An 18,657-nucleotide genomic window follows, 5' to 3' on the forward strand; every position below is an offset into this window, starting at 1 on the left:
TACATTCTGCCCCAGTTTTTATGAAGAATCACTGGAGAGCTCGAAAAATCGTGGCAATTGTTCTGATTCAAGCGAGAGAGAGAGAGAGAGAGAGAAAGAGAGAGAGAGAGAGAGAGAGAGGATATCTAGCCATCGCATGCTGTTTGGCCTCCACATCAGGGGTTAGAAGAGGATGCCAGCGTGCATGTGTGTGTGTGTGTGTGTGTGTGTGTGTGTGTAGGTGTGTGTGTGTGTGTGTGTGTGTGTGTGTGTGTGTGTGTGTGTGTGTGTGTGGCAAGAGTTGGCCGATTGCAAGAAGGGGACTTTTGGATGGTTTCATCTCATGATCACCTCTTTTTTAGGTCATAGACAATCGTTCTTTCAAGCAGAAGCTTGACTCCCCGTTATAAATATGGCATCCTAGTGATCAGACACTAATGATCCTCATCGATTCTCCAGAGGGGATCAATTATAAATGTTTGTGTCCGTGTGTGTGAGTCTGCCCTATCTGTGTGAAGGTCGTGATAATCTTATAGTGATTTACACAGCGGTGTCTTTTTTATTGGATGTTCCACTGAGCTCATCACTCTGGAAACATGCCTATTCAACACACTCCACATGCACTTGTCAATCTGTCAGTTGAGCCATGAGAGGCTGTCATCACATATTTATGAGCCTGTGAATAAGGACCATGTGAAATGTGCAACAACCGCTAACATGTCGCCGAGGTCAGAGAGAGAGTGACATATTCAATATTGAGAAGGTTAGAAGCCACTTTCCAAAAGTCAATCTGACGTGGGTTTTGATTGGACAAGGGAGACCATTTAATAAGTCATGTTATTCCTCAATTAACAGGCTGAGTGCATTAAGCCTTTGAAAGTGAGCAGCATGAAGAGATTGAAACAATACTGACTTTAAAATCTCCATCTGTCAACAGTACAGTGCCATGCAGTGATTGTTGTATGTAGTAGTAGTATGGTATTTATCAAGCTGGGTCCTATTTACACTTGAGAAAGGTTAGGAAAAAAGGTGCATTCAATGGTTAAATATTCTAAATGTCAACAATGTTTATAGAAGAGCCAAGCTTGTTTGTAACTAATGTAACACCTGTACCGTATAACACCTCACAGAAAAAAATATCTTGGACATTTACATTGCATTCTGCTACCTCTAATATAAAAAAAGGTCTTAAAAAAGAGATCACGCAGCACAGAAAAGCTGCCAGAAATCTGACATGAACAAAAGTCACATGAGGCCGATAGAGGTTTCTGTGTAAAGTAGTTGCTCCTCAGTCAGTTCCCAGCTGATTCTGAAACCGTCAGCCAATTCATAACAAACATGTTTGGATTAAAGAAATATTTGAATTGTGACATCTTCTGCTTTGTTGCTCTACAAAATAAACGGATGAATGCATATTTGGGAGCCCTTAAGACCTTTTGTCGCCACTCTGGGCGGCTCTTGGCTCTTAATCCTCCTCGTCTCTGCTTTGTTTTTCTAAATTAGAGAGTGAACAGAGCCCAAACCAGCAGGGAGCCTGGAGAATAAAGACAGTGGGAAAAGAGAGGAGAGGAGATAAGAGGAGATAAGAGGGAAGAAGAAAGGCTGGACGATGGACCCATGAATGTGGAGCTTTAGGCTTGAATGATTGGAATGGGACACAGACGGATTAGGCATTTGGCAACAAGAAAGGAAAGTAGAGCGACGAGAGGGAAGACATGGCAAAGGAAAGGGGGACTAACCCAATACTGAAAATATCTGTGTGAGAAAAGGAAAAGGAGATGGGAACACAAGATCACCACCACTTGCTGCACTAATATTCTAACTTCCAAAAAGTGGAAACGGTCGTCCATGTCACCGTCACACAGACAAGAATCAAATCTCCCCACAGCCTCCATGTTGTGTCACCATGGTGTTAGAGGATGTCAACACGACCTAATGCGGCAAGACAGATGCTTGCTATTAGCATTACGGCCAGATCAGGTGGCACAACTCTAGGCCGGAGGTCTTTGTGACCAGCGTGACTCCTGTGACACACAATGCTCACAAATGAAATGATAGGACAGCAGGGGGACCACTTGTTAACTGATGGTCCGGCCCAAAAATACAGCGTACATACACACATGTGTGCTTACTGTTTGCTGCACATACCCATGCATATCACTTTACCGAGCAAAGTACTTTTGTGTGTGTGTGTGTGTGTGTGTGTGTGTGTGTGTGTGTGTGTGTTTGTGTGTGTGTGTGTGTGTGTGTGTGTGTGTGTGTGTGTGTGTGTGTGTGTGTGTGAGCACTTTTGAAATACATTTTTCCATGGAGCCAAATTATTTTTATTGTACCAAACATTAGGACTTGACTGTTTGCACTGTGTCATGTGTGGCTGCATATGGGTGCTTTTTAAGCTGTCTCTGTCTCTCTCTCTCTCTCACACACACACACACACACACACACACACACACACATACACATTCTCACACACTCACAGGGCTTAACTGACCTGTAGGGCATGCCAGTCTTGTGCGCGACTGTGTCCTCTTTGCCCAGTCCAAACATTTGCAGGTACCAGCTGGTCTCGATCTCTCTGATCAGCGCCGCCTTGTGTCGGTGCTGGGGCCCCTGCTTCCCGGATGTTGAGCCGCGCTTGGCATCCTGGCTGCGGTGGGCTTTTGTCCCGCCGAGGGAGGCCACCGATGGTTTGCGCAGCGGGTAGTGTAGCTGGTGCCCACCGCCGAGGCCCCCTCCGCTGCTCCGGGCGGCGAGCATCGTCCCACAGGGTGCCCCTTCACCTCAAGGGCAGAGTTCAGAGGGCAAGGGGATGAGGTGGAGCGGCAGGTTTCCAAGTCCTTCTTTTTGACTGAGGACAGCTCAGAGTGATGCAGGTCTAAGGAAAGCTTCTTTTGTTTGACTGTCACAACCTTTTTTCACTTCTCAGACTCTCTACATTTGCTTTTGTTTTCAAGGCGTGTTCCTGTCTGTCTCTCTCTGTCTTTCTGTCCGTGCAGTGTGCTCTCTAGTCTCTTATAGCCTCATCCAGCCTGAAACAGGATCCTGGTTTCCTTGTCTCGTCACCACCAGCCCTGGCCTAAAAGAAGGGAGCCAAACATGCCGGGGTGTCGACAATGCATACACACCATCACACACACACACACACCCTGCACATTAAATAAGAACACACTCACAAACTGCATCCGAGATAGACAATCCACATTGACAAACTAACTATAAAGTGAAGGTAGTAAAGATAAGATCAAATACAAATAGTATAATAAAAATAGACAATAAACTAATTATGGCAATTATTTGAAGCAGATCTATTAACAATTATTAACACACCCCACACACACTGGGCCTTGTAAAGCAACATTCTCTTACATTTCTCTTGTGTTTTCTGTGACAAAAAAAGAAGGAAAAGTCAACTCTGATGAATCCCACTTGATTATAAATTCGAGGCGTGTGGCCAATTGGTTATTATTAGCATAGGAAATGTCTTCTAAACACTATATAAGTGCAAGAGTTTTATGATATTCATTATAATCCTTTTTTTGAGAAATATTTTTTTATGTTGGACCAACAATTTAGTCAACTGTGAAAACAAGAGTTTTCTTTTCTTATCTTGGGAAGAGGGCTACCGACTTCTCAAAACTAATCTAAGAGAAGAGGAAAAATAAGAAATCAAATAAAAATAAGAGGAAATTTGTTTGTATATCTCTTCCTGCGTGAGGCCCATTGTTTTTCATCTGCAGGGTTGGTATCAGTGACAACTCTATATTTACACTCCTGCTGGACCATTTCAGAGACTTGGAGTCTTAACGCCATGCCTTGTGTCATAAGACACCAAACAGAGAAACCGAAATGTACATCTTTGCCAGGCATAACAATGTGGAAACATTGACATTTGGCTGCAAAATACTACAAGCATGTTAAATACTTGTAGTATTTCAGACTTTGCCAAAACAACTAAATTGATATCTGTTGATAACATGTTTAATCTCTACATCACATATGTCCCATAGAGAGGCTTTGTGTGGGGTGTTGTGTTCCCATCTCTGTTTTCATTTGGGTGTGTTTGATCTGCTAGAAGTTCAAAGTGCAAGTACACACTAACCAGGGAGCCTTTATGGTTTCCTTCCTATGAGAACTTTCAAGCAGACTTTGGATTCTTCCTCTGACCTTTTTCTGACCACAGATGTGTACGGCGTATACATACAAACTTTATTTTTTGCCTAAAGGCACCAGAGGGAGGGGGCCACAAAACAGCAAAGCAGCACTGCAAAGAGGGGACAGGATATTAACTGAAGGTGAGTGGAAGGACCCAGAAGATGGAGGCGTTCAATCATCCTTTGTGTGGTGGAGGGGGATTGCATGCTCATGAGATGCTAATTCATGCCAGGTACTGCAGGAGAGCAGGGCCCTTTACCACCTGACTCAACACAAGTTTAGCCGAATACACAGAGAAGTTCAAAGTCAGTCTAATGATGGAAGAAGAGAGGCAGTGAGAGAATTTGGACCCTGTGTGGAGTTCATTTATTATGAAAGCTGGCTAAGCAAAGTGCTGGCTCACATGTCCAAACCAAAGGATGAGAGCAAGCTTTGTTGGAGGAGCATCAGGGAGCACTGCACTTTCATTTTGATTGAATGTTTGAACAATTGTTTGAATTTAATGTAAGCAGATCACAACTGCAAAGATGACAGAAATGTCAGGCATAGTTTGTCACTCATTAAATTCCCTCACTGAATTCTTTGAATAATGGCATCCATCAAAACAATTAAACCCTTAGTTATGACACCTGTCAGCTATCATGAAAAACAATGTCCAGCTGATTGGCTTTAAGGCAATAATCTTGAAGGTTTCTTAAAGGAGCACCGTGTAGGATTCAATGATCTAATATGGAATCAAATGATTGCCCCTTCGCTCCCCCCTCCCTTTCCGAGCATGCTGGAGAGGGAGGTCTTTGGGTAAGGTAGAGACCAGAGAGGCCCTCTCTGCAGCCAGTGTTGGGCTTAATCCTTCTAGGCTCCATGGATGTATAGAGAGATCTGGATCCATCGTTGGAGGTGGGGCCGCAGTCACTCCCACAAAAGTTGCTCAGTGGCAAATGAAGCAAAAAAGATTGGACTTTGAGTAAATAATTATCTTCCTTGTCTCGATCTCCGACGGCACAAAAATAACTGGATTTGACTATTAGAGCACTTTGCAACTTTTAGGACCTAACATATTAAATAAGGGCTATTGTTGTGGTTTGTAATGGAAAGTTGATTCACCTAAAAAAGATTAGGGTCACGGTTAACCCAGACCCGCTCCTACATAGATATAAATGGCTTATTTTAAGCTAACAAAAACACAATTGTTAGTTTCAGGGGGTTTTGCACTGATGAAAACATAGTTGAATCCCACTGGTGTATTCCATCCCTGCTAATATCCCCATAAATCCTACACACTGGTTCTTAATTCATGCACTTGATAGCTACACATGATATTATGCTTAAAAGACTAAGGCTAAAGCTGCATGTTTAGAAAACGTGTTTTTAATTGTCCAGTAAATGACTGGTCAAGCTGTGTAGTCCGAGGATCATCTTGATATCTAAGCAAAGACACAGAGGTCGGTGTCCTCAGAGGTTAAGTGAACAGATCAGCGATGGAGTGTCAGCCCTCAATTATTCAGGCGGGTAATGAAACCCTGATAGCTTACTGGACTCGTCTGAGGAGCTTTGAGAGGAAAGGTGAGGGTCAGTGCTGACTATACAGTGTGAAGGGACCTGTGGTCAACAGCTAATTTGTATTGGAAAATAACTGGAGGTCTGCTGCATCTTTTAAGACCATGTCACTGAAAGCTACCACTTGGGCAATACGACAATAAAGAGATTTTGCCTCCATTGCAGCGAATGTTGGACGTCAGTTCTGCCATAAAGCATGGACTGCTTTTGGGATTTAGAATCATAAGGATAAAGTAGCTTGAATTGTGAGATATTTAATGGGTACCAAAAACCAAAGACATTGAGTTATTTCTCTCCTAGTGACGAAGACATTGCAGAGAAGTCAGATTGGGTTCACTTTGTGTGACGAATGTTCTTGATGGACAACAGTTCATCCATCCCCCTCATGTTCTAACACATACTACTACTACTACTACTACTACTACTACTACTACTACTACAGTATAAACGTTTTCTCAATTGAGTTTCCAGAAAATGCACTACATACTAATTCACATATATCATATTAAAGTATATAGACACCATGATTTTATCCCTATTGCCCATCCTTTCACAGGAATATCAAACATTGCTAAGTAACATAATTATTATTATTAGTAGTAGTAGTAGTAGTAGTAGTAGTATGTGTTAGAACATGAGGGGGATGGATGACCTGTTGTCCATCAAGAACATTCGTCACACAAAGTGAACCCAATCTGACTTCTCTGCAATGGCTTCGTCACTAGGAGAGAAATCCTAGCATGGGCAAAAGAAGTCATTCAAGTAGATTATCCTGAACTCCTATACCGAGACGCAAACTGATCCACGGACGGACAGACACACACACCTCTGCGTGGTACACCTAACTCTTTCTTTCAATATGTTAGATGCTGTGTGATTAGTCTAATTACTCCTGGCAGTGCAGTTGTACACCTTCTGTGGTATTAGATTGCACTCTGCATATATTTAGCAAGCTGCTGCACGAGTGTATATAGATGAGATTCTATCCGTCTTTAAAATAATAAGCTTTAAAGATTACATCCATTTAGTTCACTAGTGATGAGTTAGTAAGACTGCGCACGTGTTAATAGGAGCTAATGTGTGAGAGTTTTGACACAAAAGGTCGACGACCTCTTAATTTTAAGGTCACCACGAGCCAAAGGCCTCAATGCCTCATTCTCAGTATGTCTGGTAACATTAAAGTTTAAACATTTAATATAATTACAATCTACATATCAGAAATATACATGCACGTATCAAATATTCCATCTCACAGTAAAACAAGAAATTTGATATCCCTCCACACCATCACTAATAAAGCATGATCAACTGACAACAATGTGATTTATTTAATACTATTCTGTACATAACCAAACATTTCTTATTAATTGAGGACTTGTATACTTGAAGAAATCGTGCGTCTGTGGAAAATGAATTGGTCTTGAGAGCAGAGAATTTATTACCATAAATCAGACAAAATCAAAGAATCCACACACATAGTGATTCATCATCATTGGCTCAAAGCATCAGAGTTTAAGGTATAATTTTAACATCCACAGTGACTGTTTGAGATTGATAAAGTACCACTTACAGCAAATTACCTGTGATACAGTGTCTATTGCCAAGCACTTAAGAGTGGAATAAACAGGTTTTCAATCATTTGACAAAAAAAAGGGAAAAAAATTAAAAAACGGAATAAATAACAACAAAATAATAAATGCAGTTGCTTTTGTACAGGGCACAAAGGTCACTGAATGGTTTGATAATGCAACCCCCAAAGTGTGGGACTCGGGGGTTTCAATAAAGAGGCAACAGCAGTCAGAATGGCTTATCTGACATTTATTTTTTAAAGCATTTACTATTATTCTAAAACAAAAAAAAGGACAGATAGTTGTAGCATGACATTGAAGCCAAACATCCACGAATGGAGCGCTGGGAATATTCTCCATGCATCCATCCATTCTCTTCCATCTGGGGCCGGGTCAATGGGGGATATTCTGATCAGATGCCCGAACTACCTCTGCTGGCCCCTTTCAACATGAAGGAGCCTCTACTGCAAGCTCCTCACCCAAACACCCACTGTAATAATAATAATAATAATAATAATAATACTCTCTGCTCGACTGGTACACATTTGCAGGGGAGGTAAACGTTGCTAAATTGAAACATTACATACATACGCCTTCACAATGATTACACAGTGCAACACACTCAAGGTGCTTACACCCGTCCACAACTTAAATAACAGACACACTAAAATAGTTACAAAGAATTGTCTTTTTATCACAGGTTCGGCTTCTTACCAGAGCCACAAAGAGAACAACAGTCTGAGCCACATGGAGTGTGCACACAGTCTGAGTACAGGGGCAACCTGCAGTCTCAACACCTGCTGCCCATTAGCCTACTTATGAGTGTGTGGCTCTCACCTGATTGGCTAATGCCCCCTGCAGGGCGCGACAATCTATATGAAATCATGTTATCACCTTCACGGCCAACCAACCTCGACCCAGCTGAACTCCTGTGGGAGATTCTGGAGTGACATGTTTAGACCGCCCTCTCCACACCCAGCATCATTACCCCAAATGAGGGAATATCCCGATGAAGAATGGCGTTCGTCCCTCCGGTAAGTTCAAATTTGACTTCCCTGAATAAATAAAGGTTTAAAAAAGTCTATGCCAAAGAGCATAAAGCTGTTCTGTAGGCTTGTTGTTGCCAAACAGCTCACAGAGACACTTTGTTCATCTCTCATTGTGTTTGTCCCTGGTCTTGTCCTGATCTATGGCCTTAATGTGGAACGTGTCCAAGACTCACTGCAGCAGCATCAGTGAGCATCTCCCTCTGCTGGTGTGTGTTGTAGACTAATGCTCTTAAACCCATGCATCCAACAAAGCCACACACACAAAGCTCTATTAATCATTTTGAGTGAGTAACACTGCACCCGCCCAGACACAATACAATGATTAATCACAAGACCACCCCGTGTTGATGATTAGCGACGGTCCTCTCTGCATCTCTGAAGAGTTTCTGTCTCCAGCGATTAAAGGTCGATTCATTCCTCTCCTTTAGTTAGTTGGCTGGACGGTTACTTGGAATAGAAACAAACAACATCAGCTCTTTGGCTCATTTGGATTGTGTCACGCTCACTTAGTTCTTTATCAATCACATGGAGACTGAGGAAGATAAACGAAAGACTCAAAGCCTTTCAGGCGTATGAAGTTGATTGAGAACTTCTCGAAATGAATCACTGAATTGGCTGAGAATCAACGCAGGTTAATTTAAGAGCACAGTGTTCCTTGAACGGCATAGAAGGAAAAACCCAACTTATCCTGATGAGTGTATGATGCTTTACATGAATTGAAAATGTGACTATGCATCGCTATGTTGCACTTGGACCTGCGATATGAAACATGAAGATATCAAAACATGAAGATATCAAAACACAGAAAATTATACAAACAGAATTATTGACTTTATAAAATGAAGTGTTAACTTAAAAAAAAACTCCTGCAAGTTACCATGCATGCATAAACACACACACACACACACGAAGTGATGCACACACTTTGTCTTGATTGATCACTACTGCTCCTGTCCACTCTCGTCAGCTGGCAATAAATGATAAACACATTCCTTCACCACTCCGTCACCCGGAGGATGTATTACCATCCACGGTGACAGCTTTGGTTGGACTTCACAGCTTCCTGGAAAGTCCCATGCTCATGAGCGACAGTAAGAACAACACACACACACACACACACACACACACACACACACACACACACACACACACACACACGTGGAGGAAAGCCACCTGCGTTGACACAAAACAGCATCCCAAGCATTCAAACACATGACAGGATAATAGGGTGGGTGGAGCACTAATGCAGCTTTTTCTTCTTTTTTTTCGATGGACAAAAGATTCAAAATCATGAAAAGATTATGTGTGATGCATGAAACACAAGATAGGTTATGAGGTTAACAAAGTTCACCATAATGTATGAGACACACCCAGGCAGATTCTCTCTGCCTTCATATTGTTCAATGAAGTATATATATTTTTAAGCTTTCGTATGCTTTCCTCTCTTCTTGTCGTCTTTCCAACACTGAGTCATCTATCACGCGTATTTCAGCATAATTAATTTCTCTCCAACTGAAAAGTAGACAGAAACTTCAAAGTTTCATGGCGCATCATATTTCCTTTCATCTTCTCCTCCCTTTCTAAGCTCTGTGGGAAACAGCAGAAGAGAAGTCTTCACATTAAAAGTCTCTCCCACTTGCAAAATGCTCATTTAAAAGACAATAAATAACAAAATCTTTAGAATACGTTCCGTCAATGTTATAAATATATTCTTCAAATGAAATATCATCCTTTATTTACGTGATTTATTCAGTTTTTCACCGTTAATCTATCTATGAACGAATGTTGGTGGGGGTTTTTAAGCAACCAAGAGTTTTTACTCCCACAGAAACTTCCTTTTCAACTAGAAATAGAGGAAAACTAATTTTGAAAACAAGGTTTGAAAACAAATTTAATTGCAACTCCTCCTACTTTCCTCTATGCTACCTCTGCTAACCTAATATAAAGTGGTATCATGCTAACTAGCACTGCTTGTCATGAAGTAATGTTGAAACATAGGCCGTTATTTGTTCCTCTTGGGACCTGCTTATCCCAGAGCTGCGTGTTTTTTTTTTTGCCACTTGGGATCAGCCGCACAAACTGGCATCAACATCTGACATTAACTACTGTTGTCTTTAATTGTATTTTTGTCTCTGTTTTTTCTCTTTTTTCTATTTATTTTGTTTATTGTATATTGTGTATGTATATGAGTACGAAGAGCTACGTAAAACCAGAGTCAAACTCCATGTATGTGTAAACACACATGGCCAATGAAGCTGATTCTGATTGTGATTATCACCTTATAAAGTTATGATAGCGAACATGTTAGAAAATAGTTCCTATATCATTCATTTGGAGACATCTTTTGGTTTGTCACCTGTTGGTTTGATCCCCAGCAGCTCACCAAAGGCCAGGAACTCAATGATTTGTGGTACAGGTATCATGAGCTTCATTAGACCACTCTTCATAACTGCACAGGATACATGCAGGACCCTTTTAACAATAAAAAAAAACAAAAAGTAAAAAACAAAGTAATTTGATCTATTGCTGATACAAAAATATAGCAATATATATAAAAAAAAAAAAAAAAAAATGTGTGCAGCTTTAAAGAGGTCCTCTTGAAGCACTAATTCAATTAATTTATCTGGCAGCCCTCTAGTGGCCGTAGGGAGGCATGGCTATGTTCAGAGACAAAATCGTAAAACAAGATTATTCTCTGCACTGTGAGAGGACAATAACTACACTACGGAGTTGACAGATGCAGTTCACAGTCATTTATTGCCTGCATTTTTACCAATATTTGAAAGTCAGTTAAAGCAGTGCCCAAAAATGAGCTTCAACAAGAGAAAACACGTATTATAGTGACTGAAAGTCTAATATATTATGGGAGGAAATGTATTATGTTAACAGAGTTACATTAGTTTTCATCACATTGACAGGTTATTATAGGAACTGGGAGCTATGCAAATATTTGAGTGAGAACAACATAAGCTAAATCCTGTGTTTATAAATTGTCAAATGTGTTTGAAATGTGTTGGTACAACAGTACAATATCTGAGGTAAAACGTTGCCTTTATTGTAATTATGCTACACAACTGAAACAACAGCAATTTGATTATAAGAATCTGAACGACATCATAGTATAAGCAAGAAAAGTCAATATTATAATGCGCGTTAAAAATATCCTGCATTTGACATTTGTCTCAGAACCGTTGTTAAAAATGTTAAAAATGCATTTTTTTAAATGTATTGTTGAGTTAGCAGTTTTCTTTCCTCGTGGACTTTGCTTATTGAAATCAACTCTATCTATTGCAGGTGATGGTACACTTGACTTTGACTTGACAAACAGTGTAAAGATAAATATTTTGTTTAAAATATATGCTGTCTATTAATGATGGACAAAAAAGAGGATTGTAAAATATATGTGAATAACAAGACGAGGGACCCTAATCAGCTGGACTGGTTGCCCAATTCATTATTTTACGATTTCAGTACCGTGGCTCTGTTTAGTTCTTGGTGCAGCTCTGCTAACCATCAATAGCAGTGGATGCCATCGTAGCAGTGACCTCAGTAGCAGCTGTATTGAATGAGGCCGAGGTCCCGGTTGAGGTCCCATCGCGTGGTTTGGCGCGGGGCCTCATCATCTCCTCTCGGTTGTGCTCAGGTTTGACCAAAATAATGTAGCACTTGGGCAAGAAGATGCAGGCCAGCAGGCCGAAGCTGGAAGCCAAGATGGCAAAAATCTGGACGGCAACCATGAACTTGCCGCGTGTGCTGAGGTACGCTGGGACAAAAGAGATCCACACGATGAAGAAGACGAGCATGCCGAAGGTGAAACACTTCGCCTCACTGGAAAACAGAGTAAGAAAGATGCCGCTTTAGCGTCAAGAGAAAGTTCTTTACAACAAAAGAGAGAGAGGAACAAGTATACATTGAATTAGAAAAGTAATATAGTCCACATCTTTTTACTTTTTACAGATTAATACCAGTGTGTTTGTGGGTTTGTGCGAGAAGAAGATGAGGAAGTGTAAACAGAAAGAAACAATCCCTTCTAACATGTTACGCTACAATATAATGTTTTTGGCATCTTTTTTTCTGGACAAAAAACAAGTTCAGGATCAGTTTGAAAACTGATTTACACAACTGTGTATATATAACTATAGCAGAAATATTATAGTTTATTTCCACCTTGGTGGCTGCCATGATCTCAACTACTCCTCAGTTTCCTTCCTCTGAAACCCTGTGCGTTTCCTACCTGAAGTGGTCCTCCAGTTTGCGGGCTATGAAAGCAAAGATGAAGGCCAGCAGAGCCAGCAGGATGTCATAGCCGAAGATACAACAGATGAAGATCACAGAGCCTTCATCACACTCCAGAATGATCTTTATATTCTGGGTAGAGGTGTTTTCAATGGGGTGTGGAGGGATGATGAGGAGCCACGCTGTGCACGCTATAGCCTGGGTAAAAGAAAGTCAGATATAATACAGAACCTGGTCAGAGTAGAGATGCTTAACTTCCTTTCTTTCTTGTTTCTACCTGTATTAAAGTTGCCACAACAGCTATCGCCCTCTGGGTTCTACAGTTGAGACTGTCAACTTCAGGGTTAGCGCAGGCATCGCTGGCGTCACCGTTGGTAAAGGTGCTGGTTACAATGACATCAGGACTGCTGCTGTTGGCTGCTGCTTCAGCTGCCTCCGCTGCAGCCAACTTTGCAGCTTTGGCAGCTTCTTTGGCTTTGATCCGGGCCGCTTTCAGAACCTGAGCTCTCCGCATCAGCACTGCGGCCTTACCTGTATCACGGAGCAGTTAGTAGATAGACAGGATGTGTCTATATATATTCTAATACATGCACACAGCAGTGCAGTAACAAAACAACAACAACAAAGCAGTGGACTCACCCATGAGAGAGGAAAGGAAGAGAGCAAAGCCCAGAGCCAGGGATACCTGGCTGGTCATGCAGCTCCAGTGCTGAGGCTCTCCGAGGAAGATGATGGAGGAGAGGAAGGTCACCACCAGCGAGAAGAGCAACGAGAAACTCAACAGAGAATCATTGGCTTTCACCAGAGGCGTGTCGAGGTGCTGAAAAAACACCACCTGGGGGGGAAAAAAGAACAGGGGAATCACAGCATCGAAGGTTTTGGCTCCTTACTCTCTGCTTCCCTCGAGTGAGTCTCACCCCGACACCGATGGTGACTAGAGCTCCGAAGGCCGAGATGGCGATGAGAGTGATTCCCAGCGGCTCTCCAAAGGCCAGGAACTCAATGATTTTGGGGACACAGGTATCGTGAGCATCATTGGACCACTCGTCATATCTGCACAGGATGCACGCACGAGCATCTGTCAGAGAGGGAGGAACTCAGACTTAGTCTGGAAACTGAAGAGCAAGATGCCCAGTAGATACAAGTGACCTCTAAAACATGACAAGACATTCCTGATCGAGCACCATTTCAGTGTGAAGTGTCAATGAATATGAGTGCAAAATAATACATGTTTTTGCTTTTGTGGTGGTTATTTGTCGAAGGGGATTCCAATTTAGGTTTTGTAGATACCATACTTAGTTTTGCAGAATTTTCTATCCTTGTGAGGCATAAATTAACGCAGCTTCCTCCCTGTGGTAGTGCATATTTTCAATAATGCGTGTTCAAGTATTATAAGATGTCATAAGCACATTTACTTTGTGATTATTTTATATTTGCCCCAATTATAGCATTGTAAAGCATACACCAGTATGCCACAGCTACATTTAATTTTAGGAAAGTGAGATTAAGTTGAGTCGGTTCAGGCTATTAAATGAAGTAAAAACAGAAATATGTTCTTCTAACATTAGTATTGAATGTCTTTGTGTTATATTTCAATAGAAGTTCCAACTTTTCAGGAAGAAACCGCCGTGTCGATCAGGAACAGTTTGGAAGCTGTATACTGACTGGTGGAGTTGCTCATCTCTCCGTCAGCACACGGAATACAGTCAAAGCAGCAAACTGGCTTTCCCTGTCGGATTCCCTTCCTGGAGCCCGGCTTGCAGTTCTCACTGCACACTGACCGAGGAGGCTGCAAGACACACACACACACACACCCACACACACACACACACACACAGGTTTACAGAGACACGCATGCATGTGACACTAATCGTGATCTAGAAGAGTTCAACTCTGTCTTGATCAACATGCTGCTGACCTCCAACATTTCATTGTTCCACACAATGGACTCGTTCCTGATGACCATCCTGTATTCTAGATCTGCTGAGGCATCATAGCGTCCCACGTTGACGTAGGATATCTCCCCATTGTCGTTGATCTGCCAGTTAATGATGTCATAGGCGCCTTTCACATCTCCGTCCTCAAAGGAGATATTTTCGTACGTGTGCGGCACTTTGAAGTGCACGTTCTTTACGTAGTACATCAGCTGAGGGCGAGAACGACGGAGCAACGTCTGAGTGAAGCACGTGCGTGTAAAGTTAAACACACACACACACACACAGGCCCACACACACACACACACTTACCTGCCATGGCTCAAAGTTGGTGATGTCAGCACAGCTCCCTCCAACGAATGGCCCCAGTCCCTTCATACAGTGCTCCAGGTTGTGCAAGGCGTTGGCCACAGCGTACACAGCTTTGTACACACTGTGGAGATACATCTTTGTCATCATCATCTTCATCATCATCACCATCATCATCATCACCATCACCAATCGCCCCATCTATGCATATCAGAGTGATCGTATCATTGAAGGATTACCTCACAAAAATTGCTAAAATAAAACAATATTTTTCACCTCGTAGTTCTATGTGGTGTTGCAGATAGTTTAGTGAAGTTTTCTGCACAATGAATTACTCTGGAACTACTTTCTATCAAAAAAAATATTTATTATATTATGTTATTAGTTCCCAAGACAGTGTTTCTGGAGGGCAGGTATCAAAATCTCAGCGCATTAAACTAAAACAATCTCCATGGCCTGTTAAAACTTTTTTGTAATTTGGGTGTACTGACACTTTAATTGTGTAGGCAATAGGTCTTGTACAGGCGATTCCAGTAGCATGAAGATACAAATCATTCATACACGTGGGAGCAATATGGGCAGTGAGAACTGACCTGTAAGTGATTCGTAACTGGGAAACATCAGAGTAGGTGTTACTGAGCTGTGCCAGAGGCTCGGTGCCTGTACACAGCCCATCAGGAACCGCCCTCACTGCCCTGGACAGCGTGCCGTTGACCTCCTTGGCCCTCTCTTTGGCCTGCCTCAACGCTTTGCCATAGTCCAATGTGCAGTTAAACGCCTACAAGACAAAAAAATAAGGTCACAAAATGCCTCTAGATTTGTGTATGACTTTTAGAGTTGCCACTGAATGTTCATCCTCATTTTGAACATGGTTAATAGACGGGTAGAGACAGATATGGTGACAGTCTGACCATTTAGACAGCTTAATAAACACACCGTCTCCCAGAATGCCTCTGTGAGCGGGTTAGAATAGGGGTCCAAATCCAGTAGATGGCTCTGAAGACCCGGGATTTCAGCCCTTTTGATGCCAAAGCCCAAAGTGCCACCGAGCAACGAGAACACCTGGGTAAAAACATGCACATTGTCAACTTCAGCTCAAATTGTGATTCAGAGCCTGTGGAGCATCTGCTTCATGTCTGTTCAGTCACCCTGAGGCATCGCTGGACTGAGCACTCACCCCGGGCTGGTTGATGAGAGCGGAGGTGACCCAGGCCTCGCTGGCGATCCAGGTGCGGTTGGTCACATTGTGCCGGAGCAGCTCGGGGATTAGAGGGCTGAAGTCCACGTCTGACGAGAAGACCACAATGATCTTGGCCGTTTCCTCAGCTACGATTTCAGCAATACGCTGCATGTCCTCTGGTGAACTCACCTGAAGTTTAAAAAAAAAGTTTTCAACAGGCATAAATTGTAATACAAGAACGGCATGACAGTGTGTGGTCAGAACTGCAGGAGGGGCAGAGCAATGTTGAAAATATGTTACCTTGGGCAAGATCTCAGAGAAGGAGATGCAGACACCAGCGTTCTCCACCTGCGTCTTGAAGTCTTTGATGCCATACTTGCCGTAATCATCATTGGAAGCTATGATGCCCACCCAAGTCCAGCCAAAGTGTAGCACCAGCTTGGCCATAGCTGTAGACTGGTGCTCGTCATTGGGAATGGTCCTGACGAAGGTGGGGAACTGGAACTTACTTCCCAGGGCGGAGGAAGAGGAAGAATAGCCGACCTAAAGAGGACACAAACATCACACTTGTTTTCTCTATTTGTTCATCCTCCTTGTCTACTTCTGCTCTTCATCTACCTCACCACTAGCCTATACCTGTGGGAAGTGATACAGTCCGAGTATCCTCGCCGTGGCAATGGACAGATCGGAAGCCCCGGCGCCCACCAGAGCAGCCAGAGGCGCGCCGTTCCCGCAGCGGTAGTTGGGCACGGCCTCGTCTTGGCCCGTCAGGAAGGTGAGGGTGCCCTCCACTGCCTTGGAGATGGTGAAGCAGGAGTCGTAGATGACATAGCCCAGGTCGGTGTTGGGCAGCAGGTTTTCATTCTCGTTAATTTCGTTGATGGCAAACAGCATGGTCTGGGTCCAGCGGAAAGTACGGAAGTTAAACCTGGAGGATGATGGGAGAGTGTGCAAAAGTTAAGAAAAACTTAGATTGTGCAAAATGAAAATACTACGACTGAATACGCACAGACTATTTCAGTCTTTTGATGTTATTACCTAAATTAGCCACAAGAGGACAGTTTGCAGACTTGCTGATTATTGTTGCGCACTACAGTGTAAAGGCCTGTCTCCATGATAATATGGGCTACTGAGGCTAATTGGCCCCAGAGGTGCTGCCCGGCTCTTTCTGGATTTCTATGGTAAAATCATCAGGTTAAGAGTTCTCAGAAGCACACTGTGAGTTTGAAGCATATACTCGCCAATGTATTTCTCATTTAGAGGCTAAAATATTAAATAATGTCACTTAATTAGGCCTTTGAGATTATGTAAGATTAGTATATTCTAACAACCAATACAAAAGACAAATGCTCACCCCTCACACCCCGAGGAGACCGGCACCCTTGACGTGTTGGCATCACTGGAAGCTATACGCATGTGAACGGGAAACATCCCCCCGACGACAACCTTCTTCTTCTCCACATCCTTGTAGCCACTTAACTTGAACTTGGCCTTCAGCTTGCATGTGGTCACTGCTGAAAGAGATCTGTAAAAGTAAAAAAAGGTACATAATCCAAGCAAAAAGCGACCGATTTCCATGCTATGCGGGCGCAGAAAGGAGTCGGGAGAGTTCTCGCCGTGGCAGACAGCAAAGTGTGACAGGTGTCCTGTCTGTATCTCTAGGGAGATGTGCTGCACGGGGAAACCTGAGAACACAAGTGAAGAGGAGGACTATGGGCGAGGACATATTCATCTTCATTGAAACATAGACAAGGACTTTAATTTGAGACGATTTCAGTAATTATCAAAGCATTATGTTCTGATTAATCGTGTATACAATTATTTTTGGATCAAACAGCGTTACAGTTTTTTTATGTCCAAGAGCACAAACTGGTCCCTGGACCACCAAGCATGCACAAACACACACGTCAAATATATATATATATTTTTTTTTTTAAACTCCCATCATTTGATTTCTCTTTGTTCCCTCTTTCCTTCATTCTGTAAAGATAAATCAGTTTCTCAGTCTGCACACAGGTCAGCCGCAAAGGGTTAAACTGCCACAGGCCACACGTTAATTGGCAGCTGCATGTGGTAACTTGTACTGTCTGTACACAATTTAACAGCACAGCTACTGTTTATAAAATCATGCCTTGTCCCCCGAGTGCGGGTTTGAGCGTGTGTTGATGGATGAATGAACTTGTCTGCTCTTGTCTCTGTCAGCGGGGAGAAACACACACCTGAACCCCGGCACACAGAGGGACCTCTGCAGGGTAGCAGGGGCCGACTGCACACAAATAAGCTACAGTCTAAAAATGTCTCTGAATAATATGGCTGGATTTATTTCAATAAAGAGAAGTTGAAACACAGAAAGCAGGAATCGGAAAAATGAGGATATTTTCATATAGTTGCTGAAGTTAAACGATGACCTTCAGAGTGTGTGTGTGTGTGTGATTGAGCCCTTGTGACTTCTGTCAAGCACGTGAGAGACATCTGAGCGATACTGATGAGTGCTGCGAGAAATCAATTATGTGCAGTACTTTTGAAACAGCGCTAATGAAATTTCAAAGGTCTCGTCCAGGCGGATAGTTTGCAAAGAGGCACATGATTCGATGGAAAATGGGTCTTCCACATTTCCATTTGACTCTTCTTGTAGGTTTTGAATGACGACTTCTAAACTAATAAAGTGAAGCAGAACACCATCACTTGCTTCC

The 18,657-nt window shown here is 42.5% G+C and overlaps 2 protein-coding genes across 3 annotated transcripts in view; both read right to left on the reverse strand.

Moving 5' to 3' along the window:
• kcnab1a (potassium voltage-gated channel subfamily A regulatory beta subunit 1a) overlaps positions 1 to 2,736 on the reverse strand; it is a gene marked incomplete at both ends in the record, with an annotated part of 94,432 nt that extends 91,696 nt beyond the window's left edge. Inside the window, one exon of one of the 2 annotated variants that reach the window (XM_079225297.1) lies at positions 2,441 to 2,736. In XM_079225297.1, the coding sequence (XP_079081423.1) occupies positions 2,441 to 2,736 (296 nt within the window). The remainder of the gene's footprint in view (positions 1 to 2,440) is intronic. The other variant, XM_079225301.1, reaches the window with a different exon arrangement.
• Positions 2,737 to 11,811: 9,075 nt separating this feature from the next.
• vmn2r1 (vomeronasal 2, receptor 1) lies at positions 11,812 to 17,542 on the reverse strand (the record flags this gene model as incomplete). Its single annotated transcript, XM_079224885.1, has 14 exons — positions 11,812 to 12,133; positions 12,540 to 12,739; positions 12,819 to 13,072; positions 13,181 to 13,376; positions 13,459 to 13,619; positions 14,207 to 14,330; positions 14,460 to 14,687; positions 14,788 to 14,908; positions 15,378 to 15,562; positions 15,721 to 15,846; positions 15,962 to 16,153; positions 16,265 to 16,507; positions 16,601 to 16,892; positions 17,319 to 17,542. The coding sequence occupies 14 exons, from the start codon at positions 17,540 to 17,542 to the stop codon at positions 11,812 to 11,814; spliced, it is 2,868 nt and encodes a 955-aa protein (XP_079081011.1).
• Between the last annotated feature and the right edge of the window lie 1,115 nt (positions 17,543 to 18,657).

This window comes from Taurulus bubalis (genome assembly GCF_910589615.1).
Source record: "Taurulus bubalis genome assembly, chromosome: 10".
NCBI classification, from domain to species: Eukaryota; Metazoa; Chordata; class Actinopteri; order Perciformes; family Cottidae; genus Taurulus; species Taurulus bubalis.